The sequence below is a fragment of the Globicephala melas genome, chromosome 3 (assembly GCF_963455315.2).
Source record: "Globicephala melas chromosome 3, mGloMel1.2, whole genome shotgun sequence".
NCBI classification, from domain to species: domain Eukaryota; kingdom Metazoa; phylum Chordata; class Mammalia; order Artiodactyla; family Delphinidae; genus Globicephala; species Globicephala melas.
In genome coordinates this window covers 152433815-152456392 of record NC_083316.1, presented here as the reverse complement: position 1 = coordinate 152456392, position 22578 = coordinate 152433815, and the positions used below count along the sequence as shown (strand labels likewise).

General features: G+C 53.3%; 1 protein-coding gene across 1 annotated transcript in view; it reads left to right on the top strand.

Annotated features, from left to right (window-relative positions):
* Positions 1-22578, top strand: part of COL23A1 (collagen type XXIII alpha 1 chain) — a 352704-nt gene that overhangs the window by 314360 nt on the left and 15766 nt on the right. The window contains exons 6-12 of the mRNA XM_060296702.1: positions 12520-12546; positions 13974-14000; positions 15364-15390; positions 18741-18857; positions 19709-19744; positions 20161-20187; positions 21910-21963. Coding sequence (XP_060152685.1) covers positions 12520-12546; positions 13974-14000; positions 15364-15390; positions 18741-18857; positions 19709-19744; positions 20161-20187; positions 21910-21963 — 315 coding nt within the window. The remainder of the gene's footprint in view (positions 1-12519; positions 12547-13973; positions 14001-15363; positions 15391-18740; positions 18858-19708; positions 19745-20160; positions 20188-21909; positions 21964-22578) is intronic.

The following is a 22578-nucleotide window of genomic DNA, read 5'->3' as shown; positions in this document are numbered from 1 at the left end:
CCTCATCCATGTGTCTGTATCATAGCGATTATTAGAAATTAGGGTCCCCCTCGTGGTGAAATGTCCAATTCCGTTTCCCTGGCCAGGAGCAGCTGAGTGAAGCAAAGAGACCACAGCCATGATCAAGTCCCTTTCCACCCCTGCTGGTAGGCAGTCACTTAGCCCTTCTGTCCACATTTGCAGTGTGAGGCTTGGCCTGGATGAAAACATTAGGGATTGGATCTGTGCAGCTTTTCACAGTTTCAAAGTACATCATATCCCTGGACATGATGATTTGTGCCCATTTTGTGGACTGAAAAACTGAAGCTTAGAGTGGCCATGCCACTTTTCCAGATCTCACAGTGACAAGCACATGGGGCCTGGCTTCCCCCTGAAGACTCCCTAGACCTTCCCACACAGAGACATTTATGGCACAGTGGGTAAGCCTGTAATGCATCCAGACAGGGCCTCGGACCCCACAGAGGAAGGAGGAGCTAACTCTGCCTGGGACAAGGGGAGGCTTCATAGAAGAGGGACAGTTGGGGCATGTCTTGAGGGATGAGTAGGAATTTGGCACGAAGACAAGGTAGGAGGCATTCCATGCAGCACCAGCACAGGCACAATGTAAACGGCAGGGAGTGAGATGTGGTCCCATGTGCCAGTGGACAGTGACTCTGAGGGAGGGCAGGGAAAGGCGGGAAGATGATGTTGAGTGAGGGGCCCCCACCCACCCAGAGGGGTGTGGGCAGAAGTGTATATTGGAAAGGCCTCCCTGGCTACAGGGCAGAGACTGGAGGAAGGGGGTCCAGGTAGAAGGCAGCTACAATAATATCAGGCACTGAAATAAGAATGTCCCAGTAAGGATGGAGTAAAAGGGGCAGACTGGAGAAATGAGGGCTGGCGGGAGTTGCAAGCTGGCTCTGACAGTTGAGGGACCAGAGCCAAGCACCACCTATCTGGGGCGGGGCGGGGGCCAGGCAGAGCTGCACGTTGTCTCCAGAATCAGTCATGGGGGCATCGACAGCCTAGGCCCCGGGGGACAGCATAAGCTCTGTGCAGAAATGTGGGATATGAGACAGGGCCTCTGCCTGGGACCAGTTTTGCAATGAATAACTCAGACTGTTTGGAGTTAATCAAGTGAACAAAAAAGGACCACAGGGCACCACACATTCATATGCTGTTTTGCACTCTCATAGTTCAAAAACAGCTTTGATTGTAATAATATAATTAGTTAAATGATTCATCTGTAATATCCCAAATTCATCTGTTTTTAGATTTCAACATCCTACATCTCATTTTCATCTGAGCCTTGCAGTGCTTCTCCCCATCTCCCCAGATTCTGGGTGGAGCAGGGAAGGGATGAAAGAAGATTTTCCAAGCCCCACTAATGGCCCCCAGATTGGAACCTTGGGGAGCCACAGCCGGGCCCTAGGGAAAGGCCACCGTGCTGGCCTTTCCTCCCTCCTCCCCAGGGTCCCTCGAAAGCCCAGGACAGGTGCTCCTTCACCCAGGCTCCTTGCCTTGGGCCCATGCTTTATCCCATGTCCCTCAAGTGTCACATGTGGGGCAACCAAAGGACCAAGAGGGCTGAGCTGCTACTCCTGCCCCCAGTTCCCAGATGCCCTGCTTACCCTCGGCAGCCTTTTGCATCGTCCTGGCAGTGGCCCGGGAGCCCCCAGCCCCAGATACAAAGCTCCGAGGGAGGTGCCATCTTCCCACATCCAGCTCTGGGATTGCTATCAGCAGGGACAGGCCATGGAGGGCCAGCAGAAGTTGGTCCTGCCCTTTGCAGGTGTGACTGTGACAACATCTTTGCTGGCCCCTCTTCCCACTTCCCCCAGGCAGCAAAGCACCCTCACCCCCCCCACACAGGAAGAGCATGTTCACAGACCTGCACTAAGCCACTGGGACAAACTCAGGTCTTCCAAGTAAATAGATTTGAGAGAAAGCAGTTATTTGGGGTATGAAGCTGGTCCACCCAGCTCCTCCTGAAATCAGGGATTGGCCCCCTGTCCTGCCCATGCAGTGAAGAAAGAGTGGGCTGTGGGGCTCCGCAGACCGTGTGATCTCAGGCATGTCCCTAACCCCTCTTCAGCCATTGGGGGAGCCAGGTAATTGACTCCATGAGAGCCCTAACACTGGACATACAGGCTGGGTTCAGTGACAGTTCTTGCCACCGTGATGATCACTGACCCCAGCAGGGGGAGCCCTTGAGTGTCCCCAGTGCCCAGCTCCCAGGATGTGGCCCAGAGGGCAGGAGTCAGCGGGTGCCTATGACAGCCGTCAACAGGTCAAGAGTGCCCTCTGGTGCTCCCAGGCCAGGCACAGGCATCAGTAGGAAACTGGACATTCATTCACAGAAGAGTTCCCTTGACAGCTGGTTCACTCAACAAATATTTACTGTGTTCTCACTATTTATGAGGCACTTTGTTTGGCATTTGGGATACAATTAGTGAGAAATACATCTGGAGTCCCTCCCCCCATGGAGGCTGTGATTGAGTGGGAGAGAGAATCAAAATTCAGGGCCAGGAAGGAACAACAGGTTGCTGCGAGTGTATTTGACCTGAGCCTGGCCTGGTGGGAGTCGGGGTACCGACTCCCACGAAGGGAGATGTGAGCCGAGGTCGGAAGGCCAAGTAGGGGCTGACAAATGGGAGCTTTGGGGGAATGTCCAGAGAGAGGGTACACCCAAGACAGGCCTGGCTGGGAGGGAACAGGAGAGTGGGGTCAGGGGCCAGCAGCCATGGAGTACCCAACTTCATTGAGCAAGTGGTTGCCTCCCTAAGGGACCACAGGGTGGAGGAAACTTGCAGTAGCATCCAACCTGGGAAGGTCCAGGCTTAAACAAAAACTTTGCAAACCTATCAGGCTGCCCAGGAAGCAGTGAGTTCCCCGTCATTGGAGGTATACAAGCCAGGGCTGCATACCCACCTTTCAGGAGGGACATCTAGGGAGAGGTTGGCCCCAGTGGGTCATCTTCCGTACAAGAGCGGGTTCTTCCACTAATGGGTCCTCCCTTTTGGGCTACTTAGACCCAAACTCAGTGGGACAGGGTGGCACGAGCCCAGCCGGGGAAGGTGGCACTTCAAAGATTCACAGACATCCCTCAGAGCCAGGCCTCTAGTGGGCACTGGAGCCTCGGGGACAGTCACAGTGGGGAGGGGAGGCATTGGGAAGACAGAGTAGAGGGTCAGTAACGGAGGAACTATGTGGGATGAGGGGGAGTTGAGGAAGACTTCTCAGAGGTTACACATGAGTCTGGAAGGAGGACCATGGAGGCAGAGGAGGGGTCCTTGAATGTCAGGCCAAGGGGCACTGCGGCTCTGCCCTGAGGGTGGGGGTGAGGCTGTATTAGGTGCTGATGAAGCCAGAGAGGGATGGTGAGGTGGGAAGCATGCGGGGTTTAGGCAGGAGATTTAGGCTTATGCCCAGGCCAAGATGGCCATGCCTGGCCTCCCCAAGCTTCAGTTTCTTCATCTGTGGAATGGAGGTAATAATGGCACCTGCCTAACAGGGCTGTGCTCAGGGTCAGTGACATCCAGATGAGAAGGCAAATGTGTATGTCTTTTAGTTCCACCCCTTTTCCTGGATTCTTACCCCAAAACTGGCCCAGCACATTACAGTCACACTCATTCAACCCTTTTGTGTGCCAAGCTCCAGGCTGGGCACTGTCATCTATAGGAAACCATTCCATCCACACCACACCCACTCTCCAGAGGAGGAAACAGGCTCCAGGGAAGTTAAGCAGTTCACTCCAAGGTCTGCCAGGTAAAAACAAAACAATCAGAATGACCCCCGCTCCTTCACTGTGTAGGAAGGATGGGCATGTGGGGATAGGAGGCAGGGAGGCTGGTGGAGACTGGTCCAGAAGAGAGGCCAAGTCCTAGGCAGGGGTGAGTGGGGGACTGGATGTGGACGTGGTTTGGAGAGATGGTTCAGAGCTAGAATTGCAGGCTCACAAGCTCATTGATACATTCCAGGGGCCAGCCAGGTGAAGAAATAGGGGAAACTGGCTGGGTGCAGGAGAGTGTAAGGAAAAGTTGGGCTTGGGATGAACTGGGGGGATACATGCCCCATCTAAAGGGGGTGCTGCAGCTCAGCCCAAGCAGGTCGATCATTACCACATCTCCTAACATATCAAGAGAAGCTGGAGGGACTTCCCTGGTGGTGCAGTGGTTAAGAATCCGCCTGCCAGTGCAGGGGACACAGGTTCTATCCCTGGTCTGGGAAGATCCCACATGCCACGGAGCAACTAAGCCCATGCGCCACAACTACTGAGCCTGTGCTCTAGAGCCCGCGAGCCACAACTACTGAGCCCACGTGCCACAACTACTGAAACCCGTGCACCTAGAGCCCGTGCTCCACGAGAGGAGCCACTGCAATGAGAAGCCTGCACACTGCAACAAAGACCCAACGCAGCCTGGAAGGAAGGAAGGAAGGAGGAAGGGAGGGAGGGAGGGAAGGAGGGAGGGAGGAAGGAAGACATAAGTTTATTTTTAAAAAAGAGAGAGAAGATAGAAATACAAGTTTTATACAAAATCTTTGGATTCTTAAGGATTCCAACCAATCCATGAACAGTGGGTGACAATTGTGTCATCCATGGAAACCAAACAGGGCCTACCCCAAAGCCCAGGGTTTCAGAGAGGCTGGAAATTCAAACATGAGTGAGGATGGGAGGAAGCAGGCGAGTGGAACCACAGACTAAGGCTCAGGGCAAAAGGGCAGATCAGGAGTGTGGCCTGGGGCATCAGGGGTCCCTGCAGAGCACCCGCTGTCGCCTCTGTGTCTGTTATGAGTTCTCTCAGTCACTCTGTCCCCTGGTGTCTTGGTAATGCTGTGTCTCAGTCCCACCGCCTGAGCTGGGCTGTCCTAGGCAGGCCACTCCCCTTTAGACTGCCTCCATCATGTAGTTCCAGTCACAATGGGACCGTCACCCTTCTGATCCATTCTGCTAGATCTTCACCCTAGCAGAGGCTGCCACCAAAATGGGTGCCTCAGCCTGTCTGCTATTTCCATTGCCTTCCATCAGACCAGCCCCATGTGCCTGAGCTGGAGATACCAGGCTAGAGGCAGCTCTCAGCAGACAAGCTCCATTCACTGATCCAGCTTCCATCATCCCACACCCAATGGGAGTCAGGTCCATCACTACCCTTCACCCCACCCTGGAACAATTTTTCATGATACCTAACAGGGTAATCATGTAACAGGCAAATGTGTAATTTAAGCAGGTAGTTTGGGATCAATTCAAAGGCATAGCACCATCTCTTCTAGCCACGATGTATAACGGACATACGTGTAATTGCTTCCAGTGCATATGCAAGATATTCACTGAGCATGCCCTCTCTGCAAAATAGAAGCCAACTGGCTTTCTGGCCTCACAGAATCATAGACCTAAAGGGACCTAGAGATTTTCTAGGCCAAGGGTTACAAACCCAGATGCCCCTACAGAGCTGGCAGGTCACCTCAGCAGGATAGCAGGCCAGGTGTGAGGCACTAGGGTGGGGTGGAGCCTGTAGCCCTGGGGCAGTGCCCAGCTAAAGGAACACTTGACCCAGCAGGTATTGCCAAGCACGTGGACCCAGGGTGCAAGATCTTCAACTTTTCAAGGAAAGTCCATACTCCAGATGTTTATGTGAAATGTCACAATTTTTCAATGTTGCAACTAATTCGGTTAGTTTTGCTTTTTTTTTTTTTTTAAGTGCATGGACCAAACCAAACCTGGCTCCAGGCCAGCCCTGCCCTCTCCTGTACAGACGAGGAGTGGAAGGGGGCAGCGTGGGCAGGCCAAGGAGCAAGTGAAGGGCAGGGCTCTGACCTCAGCAGGCTCCTAGGTCCCCACCAAGCTAAAGCCCTCACAGCTTGCTATGAGTTAGATGCAGTAGGTGACTGCAGAGCCCACTCTACAGAGGGCCCCAGCTCCCAGGAAGGGGATCCCCAGGAGGAACCCTGTGCCACCACCAAGGCACGAGCTGCAGCCAGGCTGGGCGTAAAAATTGGGGGTCCTTTCTTCCCTTACCCTACGGTGGAATCCAAGTCTGGGAAATTGTTAAGCCCGGACAGTCTTGCTGTGGCCCATGTGTGTGCAAACAGCCTGGCCTGAGAAATCAGAACCGCATGGTGCTGACCTGCCCAAGGGGGCTTCCCACCCACCCCCTTGCCCACTGGACAGCCCTAATGAGACAGCCTTTGCACAGGAATGTGCACGTCCCAGGCTGGGACCCCAGGCCCCAACAGCCTTGTAATTTGATGAATTGTCAACATCTGGGCCATAATTACTGGGCCCTGGACCGATAATCCTGGTAAGCCCCCTCATCCAGGGGCCCTGTTCTGGTGCATTGGAGGGCTCCATTCCCCAAGGGGAGCTGTCAGCATTAATTACAAACAGAAAACAAGATGGTCACCCAGCTCCGGCCAGTCTGAGCATTTACTCCTGTCTCCGTCTAAACACAACCAGTGTACTGATTTACTTCAGTTCAACAGATACTCTTGCCAATTGGGAGGGCTGAGCCATAGCTGACAGGGAGGAACAGAACCAGCCAGCCCTGTGCAGAGGAAATGGTTGACACAACTTCATTGCCTCAGGGTTCCTCCGAGGCTTTGTTCCCTGATGAACATTGAGAAGCTCCAGTGATGGAGTTCGCATACTCCATGGCCCATACTTACTTCCCCAAGAAACCTCCCCTCTTTTGCCATAGTTAATATTTCTCATAAGATGGCTCCATGGAACCCTGCTTAGGAAATAACCAATAGGGTGACGGAGGGAGGGAGCAAACCCATGAAGGTAAGAGATGACAGCAGTGGCACAGCCTGGCGTCCCATTGCCAGCCACTAGGAAGGCCACACAAAGGTCCCTCCCCAGCACTGCCCACCCGAGAGCCAGTGCAGACTCTACCTCTGTGTCCACTTCCCTGTAGAGTCTCATGACTTGGGTTGGTCTGAAAGAGGAGACAAAGGAGACTAACCTGGGACCCATGTTGAACTTGTCATTTGAGAGAAGCATAAGACCTCCATTTTATGGCTGAGGAAACCGAGGCTCTGGGCTGCTCGGGTCCCTGAGCGAGGCAAGGGGCATGGGCCAGCACGGGGGCTCTGTCCTCCTGGCATGCGATTCAGCGCACCACAGGGTTTTGTTTGCTTCCACACATCCGAAAGCATCCTGGAGCTCAGCTGATCTGCACCAGGGAGGAGTGATTTAAAGCAGAACCCAGGCTTGTAAACAGCTGTGGGGCTCCGTGGAGGGCAGAAGGGGATGAAAACCTCTGGTGAATTCCACAGCTTTGATCAGGCAGGGGAGGCAGCCGGCAGGAACCGAGCACCTCCAGGCATAGTGCTGTGGCATCTGACTCTCAGGATCACCCATTCTGTGGAAGCTGAGGCTCAGAGAGGGGATCTGAACCCAGGGAAGGCCCAAGCCCTGCCCTCACTCCATGGGCTGCCCAGTGTCGTTCCTTCCGCTCCTCTGGTAGGCGACCCAGGGGGAGGAGCAGCTGGAGCGGCTGATGGTCGAGGAAGGGGAGGGCTGCCTTGATGGAATAAGACCCCATGCCACCAAGGCCATACCTCCACCCAGTCTGGGGCTCTGCTCGTCCAGATGGCCTGGCTTCCCAGAACCAGCTTGTCAGCTGCTGGGGCACTCAGCCTAGACCTTGCCCTGCCTTGGTCCAGCCTGACTACTGTACCCACCCCATGTTTGTCCTTGGCTCCCATCTGACCAGCCCCTGACCCTTCCCTCCTCTCAGAGCACCCAGAGCCAGGCTTGGGCCTCCCTCCAACACATGGAAACACCTGGTTCATAGATGGTCCACACAGCCTGCCATCAGAGTTGCTTTGCTAAGACTCAGCCAGGCCCTGAGATGAGAGAGTCCAGTGAGGCTGGGAACATTGCCCTCCGGGAGACCCACAAGCAGGATGATGGCTCAGGCAAATCTTGCAGGAAAGAAACCTATTTCATAGGGTGTAACCCCTTATTTGACCATAGTATTCCCTTCCCCAGGCAAGCCTGTTACACCCTGCAAGACACTGTTCCTTGGACACCTGTTTGGGAAAGGCAGTATGTAGAGGCAGGGCCCGTCCTCTAAGGTTCACAGCCCAGGGCCCAACCTCCCCCAGGATAAGAGGGGTCAGAATCATGCCCCAGAGCTAGGCAGGTCCATCTGACTCCAAAGCCAGGTTGTTTCCCCCTCCACCCAACCCTTCTGTGAGTCCCCTCTTCAGTGACTCCCAGTCACCACTGGTTACCTGTCAGCCTCTCCAAGGGTCAGCTGTTTCCCCAGAGAGAGAATTCAAGGGCCTGGGCACAGCCTTCTTGCCTAGGTGTCACCAGAGGTGAGCCCAGAGCCACCTCTTCAGACTAAGGCCATGGCTGTGGGTCAGCTCCACCCACAAGGCTGGGCCAGCACCCTCTGGTCTCTAAACATTTGCACGTGGGCATTCTGTGTTTGCCAAGGGAATCTTCTTAGCATCATATCTAGCCACATACAGCTCCAATCTTGGGTTCCCAGGGAATTCGAGGTGACTTTCCTTCAGCCCTGTGATGGGCGTTTCCAAGATTGCTGCTCTTAATGCCCCTTCTTGCCATTATTCAGAAACTACAGATTTGATTCATGTTTTTAAAACTCCAAGACCTGGAGCAAGGGCTCTGTGATCCCAAATACAGGCAGGGCCCTGGGTGGGAAACTTGGTTTTCTGCCACTTACAGGGCTTCTCACAAACGAGAAAGTAGGGGACCAAGGCTGCACCATCAATGTGCCATCGAGGACAGTCTTGGAGTTGGCAGAGGGGAGCATCCTGCCTGGAAGGCAGGATTCACTCTCAGGAAGGGGCAGCTGAGGTCTAACGCTCTCAGAGACAGCTGGTGGCACTGATTTTTTCCCCTCTGGAGTCAAAGCCAAGGCAACATCCCCAGGCTCCCTTCTGCAGTGGACACTTCTAGAAAAGCAGGGCACCATGGCGCTGCATGCTTCACGTCAGCTGGAACTGGCCCTGGCAGAGGGTCAAAGTGAAAGAGGGTCCAGGGAGCCCTTGCCCAGGGAGGGTCTGCTCAGTGAGGGAGACAGATGTACCAGGAATCCTGGAAAGAAGGCAAAGCCTATGAACCTTCTCCCTAGGTTCCCTGGACAGCCATCTGTCACCCCCACTACCCTGTGCTGCAGAAGAGGGAGCACTCCATAGAGAGTGGAACCTATTTCAAGCCCTTGGACAATCCCACTGACTCAGCTTCTTCATCTGCAGGAGGGGGCATGGCACCTGTCTCCCAGGGCTGTGGCAAGGGCAAACCCTGTGAGGGATGCAGAGTCAAGTCCAAAGCAAACCCTGCTCTGGCCTTTATCAGGGACACCTTGGACTCATCACGCTGTCCAGTTCCAAGGCCTGCTCATGTCGCAGCTGCTGCTGGTGACTTAGCAGTGAGGCCTGCTGTGTTCTCCCTCCTGACATATGAAGAAAAGAGCTTTATTTAGTTCTAAGCTGCACCTTAGTCTCCTTTTTTGTTTGTTTTGTTTTGTTTCTTGTGATGAGGACTTTTAAGATCTACTCTCTTAGCAACTTTCAAGTATACAATACAGTAGTGTAAACTAGAGTCCTCATTGCTGTACATTACATCCCTAGAACTCTTGTAACTAGAATGTTGTACCTTTTGACCCCTTCATCCATTTCACCCACACCCACACCCACACCCATGCCCCCTTCCTTCTGGCAACCTCTAATCTGTTCTCTGTATATAGGAGCGTGGGTTTTTTTGCTGTTGTTTTGTTTTAGATTCCACATATAAGTGAGATCATGTGGTATTTGTCTTTCTCTGCCTGACATTTTTACTTAGCATAATGCACCTCAAGTTCCATCCATGTTGTTGCAAAAGGCAAGATTTCATTCTTTTTTATGGCTGAATAGTATTCCAGTGTGTGTGTGTGTGTGTACCACATCTTCTTTATCCATTCATCCATCGATGGACACTTAGGTTGTTTCTATGTCTTGGCTATTGTAAATAATGCTACAGTGGGGGTACAGATATCTTTTCAAATTACTGTTTTCATTTTCTTTGAATAAATACCCTGAAGTGGAATTGCTAGATCATAAGGTGGCTTTATTATTTGAGGAACCTCCATACTGTTTTCCATAGTGGCTGCACAATTTACATTCCCACCAGTAGCACACAGGGCTTCCTTTTTCTCCACATCCTCACCAACACTTGTTACTTCTTGAAAAGGAAGGAGCTTTACTTAGTTCTAAACTGCATCTTAGTCTCTTTTTAATTTCCATCTGCATTATGGCTTTTTTTAATCCATGCAGAATAGAGAGGGGCAAAGTTTGCACTGTGTTTGGGCTCACGTCAGCAGGATGGACAGACACATGCAGGGCCTGGGCACAGAGTCTGCAGTGGCAACCACACTGGACAAGGTGACTGGGGGCCCGTGGACAGGCGAGATCCAGTGGGCAATGGGACAGAGCAGGGAAGGTTTGAACAGAAGCATGCAAGGGCAGACAAGAGGGGAGAGTGGCCAGAGGCCAGGCAAGACCACTGCCGTGGCTTGAGTGTAGTGTGGACACAGAACTGAAGTGCCTGCCATGTCGGCTCCAGCCCCCACTTCTTCTGGCTGCATGGCCTGGGGCAAGGCCTTCCCCTCACTGGGCCTCAGTTTCCTCCTCTGTAAGATGGGTATGATAACACCTTCCTTACACAGGGCTTCTGTTGTGATTCAGGCAGAGTGTGGAGGCCACCAATAGCCCCCAGAAGAGACCCAGGATGGAACTGGGCCATCTGTGTTATGGCAGCTGAGAGGGCTAGGGTGAGGGGTCCCCCATAGAGATGCCCAGAGGGACATGGCCCTGAGGAGGCCTAGCAGGGCCTGAGCATGGAGGGGTAGATGAGGGGCAGGACCTACTTTTAGAGGACTGCTAAAGGGAAAAGGCTTTGCATATGGATCCAGGTCAGGACAGCCAGGAGCTGGCCCAAGGAGACAGGCCAGCTAGGACAGCTTCTGATGAGCTGCAGATGGCGGGGACCGAAACTGCACCTGACCAGGAGCCCCCAGAGCCTGGGCCCCCAAGACCTTGGAATGGCCCCACTCCCCCTCTCCTGGGACCCCAGCTGCCCCCAGGCCATCACCCTGACATCCAGACCCTCAACTAAATGTGAAGGGAATGGCCAGAAGCACTTAGGAGACCAATTTTCAGAATTGCCCTGGTTTCCTGCCTGGAGTGAGGCCCTTGAGTGAGGGCACCAAGCAGCAGTCGCTCTCACAGCATCTGGGGAATCTGCAGATGGCTGTCGGCCAGGGCAGTCTGGAGACCCAGCCAGGAAAACTGGCTGTTTACCACTGGAACCAGCAGGCAGGTGGACCCAGTCCATGGCGCCCCCATTGGGTTCCTCTACACCTCCACAAGGGTGTAGAGGAATCCAGTGAGGCTTTGTCAGGTGGGTGGACAGTGGGAGCTTTTGGGCAGTGGTCACCAGCCGTCTGAAGATACCACAAAACCCCCAGACCACTGAGAGGCCCCAGCTCTCTAGACCCACCCTTGTATTATTTGACTTTTGCCTTCAAAGACCACAGCAGTGCAGGGAGCTGAAAGAGCTTTCAAGACTCTTCTTGTTATGTCTTAGTTCAGGCTACTCTAAGAAAGTACCATAGACTGCATGGCTTATAAACCACAGAAATCTATCTCTTCAGTTCTGGATGTTGGGAAGTCTGAGATCAGAGTGCCAGCACAGTCGGGTTCTGGTGAGGGCCCTCTTCTGGGTTGCAGACTTTCAACTTCTCACTGTGTTCTCACATGGTGGGGAGAGAGGGCTAGAGAGCTCTCTGGGGTCCTTTTTATAAGGGCACTAATCTCATTCATGAAGGCTCCACCTTCATGACCTCATCACTTCCCAAAAGCCCCACCTCCACATACTATCCCATTGGGGGTTAGGTTTCAACATATGAATTTGGGAGGGACACATTCAGTCCCTAACAAGTTACAAGTGACAGAAACTCAATTCAAACTGGCTTAAGGAAAGAAATGTATTCGCTGACAAACAGAAAGAAGTATGCAGAGGTAGTTTCAGCTTCAGGCCCTTTGCGTGCCTTTCTCTCTGTCTCTCAGCTCTGCCTTCCTCTCTGTTGGCTCTTTCTCAAGCCATGTGGTGCCCCCAGGAGCTCCAGGATTAGCCCCATCAGGAGAAAAGAATCCTTTTTCTTCTAAAGCTCCACCATTCAAAGTCCCAGGCATGACACTCATACCTGCACTACTCACCCTGGCCGAGGGAATATGGTCACATGTCCAAACCCTATGGGGTGGATGGGGGTGGCTTTGGAGAAGAAACGGGCTCTGTTATCAGAGGAGGGGATTCTGGGCAACAAACAGCACAGAGATGCCCCCACCCTGAGTCCACGTGGAATGTACCCAAGACCATGGGCTCGGGGCAGGCTTTGGTCTCTTGTCACTCAATTGTGCCTCTGGGTCGTAAAACACAGAAGAAATGCCTTTCCTGTGTGTAACCTCTGTGCTCTCTCACTCTCTCTCTCACTCTCTCTCTCTCTCTCTCTCTTTCTCGTTTTCCAGGGACCACTGGGTCTGGATGGCAAGCCCGTAAGTGATAACAGGGCAGTTGTAGGTGGTCCTGGGATGGGGCTGCCCCTGGGGTTGGGAGTTACCATGGATGCCAGAGAGAAGGGCCACTAAGAACCTGGTTTAGCATGGAGAGAAGCTACTTGACCATCAGACTTGAGTTTAAATCCAGCTCCACCACCTGCTGACTGTGCAACCTTGAGGAGGCCTCTTCACCTCCCCAGCCTGAGGCTTCTGTTTGTCAAACAGGCATATTAATTCTCCCCACAGGGATGCTGGGGATGCAAACAACTGTGAACAGCACTGTCCCTGGTGCCCAGTCAGCCCTCAAAACACAGAAGGCCCTCCCAGCAGACCCCAGGCACAAAGCATCCCCTCATACAGTCTGAAGACTTAGATGGTGGACATCAGGCTGAAGAGTTCTCAACACCTGGACCAGAAGCATATGGTCCACTGGCATCTTTAGCAGAATGAATAAGATGCACACAGAGACAGCATAATAAAATGAATAATTGGATATGGATGGAAGGAAGGAAGGACAGATGGATGAATAGATTGATGAACAGATGGACAGATGGATGGATGAATGGATGGGTGGATGGAAGAAGAGTCAAATGAGGTAATGAATTGTACACACAGTTGGATGCATGGAAGAGTAGATGAGTTAGTGGATGGATAAATGCATGATGGTTGAGCAGACAAGTGAGTGAAAAAAATGAGTGAATTAACAAATGATTGAAGAGCTGACTGATGATGAGTGCATTATTAAAGGGGAAGAAAGAACCCACTACCTAGATGGATGAGTGAATGAGCGAATCCATCACTACCTGAAGGGAACATGGATGTTTTGGGAAGAAGGCCAGTGATCGAGGTCCCTGACCAAGAGTGTGAACCCCAAGCTGGCCCACTGCAGCCTGGCCCCCACCCCAGGGTCTCTGAGCTCCACAGTTGGTGCCTTGTGTGTGGCCTGACCAGCTTCCCTAGAAGTCCTGGTAACTTGGCAAGACTGAAAGAGACACATTTCCCTGCAGCCAGAGAGTGATGGCAGCCATCATGGCCTGCAGGGAGCCACCTCCACATCCACACACCCCCAGACTGTGAAGACAGTGACCTCCTCACTGGTACCTGGGCACAACGGGTGCTGAGCAGGGAGGGCTCTGTTCTCTGGGGGAAATGACTAGCACATGTGCCCCTGTCCAGAGAGGAAGCCAGTGACCACCCCAGTCTCCTGTCCTCCTTGTGGTGAGCACTGAGGTTCAGAGCTTCCTTGGGGCCAGCACAGGCAGCCCTCATAAAGGCTGATAGGCGTGTATGTTTTTTCACTCAGCTGCCCACAGCTCTGCTCAGCCTCACAGGCCCTTCTGCCCTCAAAGCCTCAGGGAAGATAGAAGGGGGCTAGCCTAGTGCTCTTCACTCACTCCTGTTCTTTCTCTATCTTCCTTCTCCAGGGACTTCCAGGCCCCAAAGGAGAAAAGGTAAGTGATGCTGGAAGCTGTCCAGATGCAGTAGGCTGATAAAGGAGGCCAGAAATCTGCCTTCAAACCCCAGCTCCAGAGTGTGACCTTGGGCAAGTTACATCCCCTCCTGGAGCCTTACTTTCCTCATCTGTGAGGTGGGGCTAGTGGTTCCTACCTCCTAAAGTGGTTACAAGGCTTACATTTGACAATTTAAAGTACCTGGAGGGTTGAATCCGAGTTCTCCTGGCACCAGAGTGTAACAAAACTCAAAGCACAGTCTACCCAGAATGATGAGTTTCCAAAATAATCAATCCTGAAAAGGGGAAGGTGCCAGAAGAGCCTGTGGAATTGAACACTGACTGTTGATGGCATTCTTTGTGGGGAGGACACCCCCCCAGGAAAACAAATGGCAGAGAGCTAACCCTTTGCAGCCCTTTGTGAGAAGGTCTTCCCTGACATTTGGCACTAAATGTCACAGTCAGACTCCTGGAGGGCTGGGAACTCCAAGTGACTTGGAGGGGAGCAGGAGAGAGGGGAGACCTGTGTGTCCCACAGTGGAGTCAGGGGAGGGAGGGGCCATAACAGACCTGGGTGTGGTAGAACCGACAGGGCATTTCTAAGGCAGGGCAGGGCAGGGCTGGGCTGGGCTGCGCCACTGCTATGTGGCCCGCATAGGTCAGGGCAGCCAGGGTTCCGGTCCACCCTCAGGGCTGAGCAAGGCACAGGATCTGGTGTTCAGAGCCTCAGGTTTGCATTACAGCTCCACCACCAACTGTGTGGCCTTTGGCAAGTTACCCAGCTCTCTGGGCCTCAGTTTCTCCATCTGTAAATTAAAACCAACCTCTCATGGGGAAGACTGCGTGAGGTAACCGTCTGAATGTTCTTTGTAGATGATGAGACACTCGTGCAGTTGGCAGGTACAGTGATTGCCTTCTTGCCAATTCTGGCTGATGCCACCGAGTCATAGAAATGATTAAGGTAGAGGCTTTGAAAACAGAGAGAAATTGAAGTCTTGGCATCTACTGCTACATAGCATACTGCCCCAAAACTTGGTGGCTTAAAACAGTAAATCAGTTATCATCCCTCATTATTCCCAGGTTCGGGGGTTCCACTCTGCTGTGTCTGGGGGCTGCCAATAGATAACAGACCACCTGGCTCCCAGCCCTGGATCTACTAGCTGTGTGACCTTGAGGAAGTTACTTAGCCTCTCTGTGCCTCAGTTTCCTCATTGGAAATGGAGATGACATAGAACCTTTATGTTTTTTTTCTTAGAATGAAGTGAGACTGTGTATATGAAGCACTGAGCACAGAGCAAATTCTCCACACATGTGAAGTAGTAATAAAAGTAGTGGTGATGTATCACCCTGTTTTTTGTTCCTAGGGTGCACCAGGAGACTTTGGCCCCCGGGTAAGAACTGAGCAAGACCCTCCCCTGATCCCACATGGTTTGTTTCATATCATAATAAGGTATACCTAGCGTTTCTTCTGGATCCCTATGCTTATCACAGAAAAAAGTGAGCAAGCAGCCCCTCCCCACCCGTGGTCTATCTCGCTGCCTGTTTTCACTTCAACATCCGCTGGGTGGAAGCCCCAAGCACCTTGATTTGGCCGAGGCTGCCGTCCCCTGCACAGACAGGGACTCTCTGGCAGACATCCAGTCACCCTTATCACCATAGATGGGCAGACAGTGGGGCTGGCACTGGGCCCAGACTGGAGACTGATCTTCCTGAGGGCAGCTGGCACCCAGGAAGAGGGAAGACTGTGGATGTAGCCAGCAGCCCTGAGCCCAGAGTTCAGCTCTGCCACTTACCAGCTGAGTGACCTGGAGTGAGTCACCTTCCCCTCTGAGACTCAGTTTCTCCAACTGTGAATGGGGATGACATCCTTGACCCCAAGCCACTGAGGTGAAGATTCATGGCAATCAGGAAAGTGGGCACCTGGCACCCCAAGTGGGAACAGTAGATCAGAGTCTCTGTCCAGCCCACTTCTAGCCCTTCATGCCCCCTGAGTCCAGGCACCCAGAAGTGCCTTGTTCCGAACCAGGGTTCTCCTCAACGGAGGCTGAAGCAGAGTGGAGACCTCTGCTGGTTGGGCCCCACAAAGCAGGTCTTGGCAATTTCGTGGGGAGCGTAGCTGGGGATGCCCACTCGTGGATCTCTGTGCAGCTCAGGCTTTCCCCAGGCTGGTGGGGGCATTTCTAAAGGGGCTTCCCAAGAGCAGCATTCTAAGCGGCACGAGACCAGTTAAGAGCTACCTCCAGAACGGAAACAGTAGCACGTCCACTGCATTCTATTGGTCACAGCAGTCACAGGGCCCGCCCAAGTCAAGAGGGTGGAGAAATGGACTCCAGCTCTTGGGGGAGTGCAAGGTCCCATTGAAGAGGAGCCCGTGGGATGGGAGCAAGGATAGCACCCATGTTTGGAGAATGTGTTCCGCCACTTCCAATGACCAGGCTTCCTCTCTCCAGGTGGGGTTAAGTGGCTTTGCCTCCAGAAATAGCCTGGTCGTTTCTAAATCACCCTCCTGCCTTTCTCATCACACACCTCTTTGCCAACTAGATGGTTTTCCCGAGGCTCAGTCCAGGATTTATAAGTAGAGACCATCACGTGTACAATCGCCGAATCCTCAAGGTAGACTGGCGGAGTCTGGGCTGCTGGTGTGTACATTCCCCTCGACTCACCCCACGTTCCCGGGGGAGACCTCAGCCATCCGATCCTGGTGGGAGGAGGAGGAGGAGGCTGACCAGCCTCATTCCAAGTAACTCAGGAGAAGACCCTAAACCTCTTCTAGAACCTGCTCAAGTATCTACACCCATTTTCTGCCTTGGTAAGGAGCTTCCAGGCCAGTGGTTCCCACCCTGAGCCCTTGAGCTATTAAAGGAGCAGCAGTGGGCGGAGTATCTTCAGCTGATTCCTAACACAGTGTAAAATGAGACAGAAATGACCCACGACTATTGCCACTCTGGTTGGGTGACCTTACCAAACTCAGTTGTCTTTTGGCTGGAATTCTATCTTCTTGGTCAGGACCCTGGCTGAGTCAGACTGATCAGAAGATCTGCATGGTGGACATTGCGAGCTTCAGTTAATTTTTTAATTAGGAAAACAAGTGAGCTATGTCTTAAGTGCAGTGGTCTAGAGAACCAAGTTCTCTCATATCGTGGGGTCACAGATGAAAAATACTGTCTAAAAGAGACTCTTGCCTCAGTGGTCAGAGGAGACAGTGCCTTTCCTAGCTCTGTAACCTTGGGTAAATGATTACATTCTCTGACCACTGGCTACTCCATCTGTAAAATGGGACAATAGCAGTGCCCTGGCCAGGTGGTCGCAGGGTTAGGTGAGATAACCTCCAGGTAGGCCTCACTCCTCAGAGCTTGGGCACACAGCAGGGGCCCAATCCACAAAAGGCTTCTTCCTTTCTTGGTGACAGGAAGGTTAGGAACTGCTGGCACTGAGCCAGATGTGCCACATTACTGTGTCCTGAGCCAGTGCTGGGCGGGCACCACTGAGGCAGCAGGAAGTGCTGGGGGCACTGTGGTCTCTCCTCCTCTCCTCCTTGCAGGTGGGGCCACAAGGTGAGGGCTCTGGCTGCCTGAGGTCTGACCCATTACTAACACTGCCAAGAGTGAGGGATGTGGTGCTGCATGAGAGAGATGGTGTGGTCCTTTGTCGCTCTTTTTTTTTTTTTTTTTTGAGATAATTAAGAATTCACAGGCAGTTGTAATAAATAATACCCCGTGTACCCATCATCCAGTTTCCCCCAGTGGTGACATCTTGCATTGCTGTAGTACAACCTCACAACCAGGAAATTGACACTGATATAATCTGCCAACCTTATTCCATTTTCACCCATTTTACTTATTTGTGCGTCTACTTATTTCCATGCAATTTTATCACCCTTGAGATTTGTGCAACCACCACCCAAAGATCCCTCCTGCTATCTTTTTATAGCTGTAGTTACCTCCCTCCCTGCCCCCATGCCTAACCCCTGGCAACCACTGATCTGTGCTCCATCTCTATAAATTTGCATTCCAAGAATCTCAGAATCTCATGTAGATGCAGTCATCTAGTAGCCAACTTCTGAGATTGGCTTTTTTCACTCAGCATAAATCTTTTGAGATGCATCCAAGTTGCTACATGTGTCAGTACTTTGTTCCTTTCTATTTACTGCTGAGCAGTATTCCATGACATGGATGTACCCCAGTTGTTTAATCATTCACCATTGAAGGACATTTGGATTGTTTCCTGTTTGGAGCTATTATGAATAAAGCTGCTGTGAACATTCATGTATGGGCTTTTGTGTGAACATGTTTCTGTTTATCTGGGACAAATGCCCAAGGGTGTGCCTCTATCACTTAATAAAGCAGGAGCTGACCAACCAGGAAGCTCTTTCAGGAGGCTTACAGTCCCCATTCCAGAAGGAAGGGCGCTGGTTGGGCACTTGTGCTTTGTCCCACACCTAGTGTGTCTCATCTCTCACCTAAACACCATAGCTGGGCTTCAGGCACTGAGAGCTGGAGACATGGAGCATGCCATGGAGTGTACAAGATCTTCTTGGCCTCTTATGCAGAGGTATAGGGACCTGTCCCTTTGTGTGGCCACCAAGAAGTGGCAAGAGGCCCAATAACAAACCCCTTTCCTCTGAGCCTGCCAAGGGCTGGGAAGGTGAAGGCATCTGGCCGCCCATCTGAGGAGGCCTCTCTCTGAGGCCAGAACCCCTTCCCCTCAGCCTCAGAGTCATGCTGGGCCCCATCTCTTTCAGGGAGATCAAGGGCAAGATGGAGCTGCTGGGCCTCCAGGGCCCCCAGGACCCCCTGGGGCCCGGGGCCCTCCTGGCGACACTGGGAAAGATGGCCCCAGGGGAGCACCAGGCCCAGTGGTAAGAGAGAGCACGGAGCTGGACCACCCAGGACGTGGTTCTGTACTTACCAAAACTCCAAACCCTGATCCTAGAATCAATGCCAACCCTAGCCCTATCCCAAACACCCACCCAGACTCTTACTCCAGTCACACCTTAAATCTGACACTAACCAGGTCCTTAACCCCAATTTAGACCTTGACCCCAAACTCACTCCCAAATCCAGATCCACACCCCCAATTCAGATTGTTATCCAGACCCTAACTCTCACCCCTACAGACTCTGACCCAGCTCTTATCCCCACAATCTAACCCCACATAGATTCATAGACCCTAACCCTAACCTTGGTTATAGTCTCAGTCCCAATCTACACCCGGAGACCCCTATGAGGCTGCTGTCTCTGCAGATCTCTACCAACCTCTTCTCCCTCTCTCTCTCTCTCCCTCTCAGTCTCTCTCTCTTTCTTTTTATCTCTCTGCTTTTTCTTTACCTCTCTCTCTCTTTCTCCTACTAACTAAGCCTCAGTTGTCCTCCCATAGTCCTAACCCCAATACCGGAGGCCAAATCTCATTGTACTGCCTCTTTCCTTCACCCAGGGGCTCCAACCTGTACTTTCCCACCAAACTGCCACCAGGGTCCCCTGTCAGGGAAGCTACTCAATTGTCTCACCAATTCCTTATCATGTTGGGCATATAATTCCCTGAGTCTCAACTTTCTTGTCTGTGGGGTGGGGACAGTGATGCCCACTTTTCAGAAGTTTGGTGAGGACAAAATGTACTTGCAGCCCCAGCCCAGGGTCTGGCGGGAGATGGGGGCTCAGTCAACTGTGAGCCTCTGCCTCCCCTCATTGCTCTCCTCTTATGCCTCCTCAGGGTGCCAAAGGAGAAGCTGGACAAGATGGCGAGACGGTCAGTATCCAGGGCATTTCAGAGGTCCGGGCTGGCAGGACCGTGGTTCCAGGCCCAGAAGCCCCTCTCCCACACACACCCACATTGGGGTTGGGTGTGCGGCTGTATGTGTGTGCACACCTGCACTCTTGCCCCCCCACCACCTGTGGGGAGCAGATGGGCCAGGACTCCAGCCCCAGCAGAATTCTCACAGACCCAGACCCCTGGGAGGGAGCCTGCAGTCCACTTGTCACTGCTTGAGATCTAAAGCAGATTTCTGTCCAAGATACGAATGGGTGGCACAGCCGGGTTCCAGAGACAGCTCTGCCTGCCCTCTGGGACTTGGTGTCACCCTTTATAAAACAAGGATGCTAAGGAAGACAGCCCGGGAGCCCTGTCTGGGATCACGTTTAACACCCCTTCTTCTCTCATTCCAGGGCCCGAGTGGACCCCCAGGGCCCAAGGTAAGCTCCTCTCACTTCTGTCTCAGGCCTGGGGTGGGGGGCTCCCTCACCCCACCACCTTCCCCTCCCCCACCCCCACTGAAGCCAAAGTGGCAGGGTTAGAAGACCAAGTTCTGTAACCTTAGGCAAGTGACCTCATCTCTCTGTGCCTCAGTTTACTCATCTGTCAAATGGGGTCATGATAAACTTTTCCTGCCTTTCCTTCACAGCAAGTTGTGAGGATCGAATAATAAAATCCATTAGCTTGTCAGCTCTCTTTTCTTCCCTCCTTGAGCAGCACCTGCCAGGGTGGGAAGGCAGGCTATGGTCCTCCCTGAAGGAGCCAGAGCCCCTGGACTGAGCAGGAGGGAAAGGTGGGAGAGGAGCCCCCTTTAGTGAGTGCCTGCTGGGAGTCAAGGGCCTTCAATGCATTCCCTCTAATCTCACAACCACCCTCTGAGGCTGGGGGAGTCAGGGCCCCTCTTACAGGAGCAGTGACTTGCCCAGGGTCACTCAGCTTGGGAGGGACCAGGTCAGGGTCGGAGTGGAGTCCAAGACCGTCAGCCCCAGCACCCACATGCATCTCTCTGAGGGGCTCGGGGGTCTCTGGGCTGCGCTGGATGGGGGTCATCAGGGCCACTTCTACCAGAGGAGCAGGCACCTGGTGTCCAGGTGGCTCTGATATCTCTTGCATCCCCACTGTCTCCCCTGCAGGGTGAGCCCAGTGTTCCTGGAAAGAAGGTGGGGGTGGCTGTGGATGGCCTTCTTGGCAGGGATGTGGGAAGTGGCTGGAGAGAAGGGCAGGGGCTGGGCACGGCGGAACCCAACCTAAGTCCTGACTGTGGGTGGCGGCTCTGACCTCTGTCTCTGAAGCCAGGATCTCATTCATTCATTCATTCACTCATTCACTCACTCTTAGAGAAATACATCAAACACATACAATTACTCAAACATATCAGATTTGTTCCCATGTCAAATTGGTTCTCGAAAAGTGATCCCTGGATCAGCAGTACCAGCGTCACTGGGGGCTCATTAGACATGTGTGTTCGGGGCCCATCCCGGAGGCCCCGAGTCAGAGACACTGGGGGTGGGCGTGCTCTGTTCAGGCAGCCCCCTGAGTGGTGCTGACATGTGCTCAAGTTTGGGAACCACTGACCCAGATTAATCTTCCCCCATTGCTTCCCATGGCTGGGCCTCCTCCTCCTCTTCCTCCTACTGGGCTCAGCAAAGCTGCCCCCTCCTCCGGGGGACCGTCCGCAGCCACCTACTGAAACACATGCTCTCCCTGAGTCCCTCTCTATCCCACCATTCTCTTATATTCTCTTGTCTACTTCCCGGCATGGGGCTATGAATTTATCTGGATATTTCCTTGCCCTCAGTCTCCTCTGACTCATTGAGCAGGGACCCCATCTGCCTGGCTTGCAGAGGGTGCTCAGAGATGTTTGCTGATGGAGGGAATGAATTCCCTCTCCTTCACCCACCCATCCATTCCTTCTGCACACACCTGCTAAGGTGTGCTCTGGGCTAGTGGGGACAGGGGACAGAGGTGGATCTGACCCCACCCCTGCCCTAGAGTTACGAAGAGGGGAGAGGGGTGCTGCCCCAACCCAGTATGACCAGTGCTGCTGCCAGGAGTGGACTGGTGTGCTGGGGAGTACAGAGGGGGGATGGCCAACTGACTGCCAGAGGACCCAGCCAGTGTGTGCAGGTTGAGGGCTGCAGCCTCCACTGTTCTCTCCTCAGGGGGATGATGGGACACCAGGCCAGCCAGGGCTCCCAGGACCCTCAGGGCCCAAGGTAGGTACATGTCCCTCCCTCAGTGGTCCCCCTGCCTCCCACCTCCCCAGTTCCCACCTGCCTGGTGAAGCCCTACGCTGCCCTTTCACATCATGGCACATGGGTTGATGACCAGGACAGGCCAGAGGGAGGCAAGCAGTAAGGCCAGGGTCCCACTCACCAACGGGCCTGGCAAGTCACCCAAGCCATTTGCCTCCCCTCACACCCTCAAGTCTTCTGGTTCCCATCTTAGGTGGCCCCACTCTACCCAGTCCCCAAGGCAGGAACTGGGTATCTTCCTTGCTTCCCCAACCCCTTAAGACAACCACCAAATCCTGGCCAGCCTGCCTCCAAACTGGCTGAGCCCCTGAGCTGCTCCAACCATACGCCAAGACCAAACCAGAAGGGGCCTTGGTCCTGAGTCCTCTGGGCTGCACTGAGCCTATGCCCCCCAACCCACGGCTGGGCTCAGGCACGTTCTCAGGAATTACTCTGGAAGCCCACAGACCCAGACAGCCCCCAGCCTGCCCCCAGCGCTCTCTCACAGCACACGCCTCTGTTGCAGGGCAAGCCAGGGAGCGCGGGGCCTCAGGGAGAGAATGGCGTGGACAGAGCCCTGGGGCCCAAGGTGACATC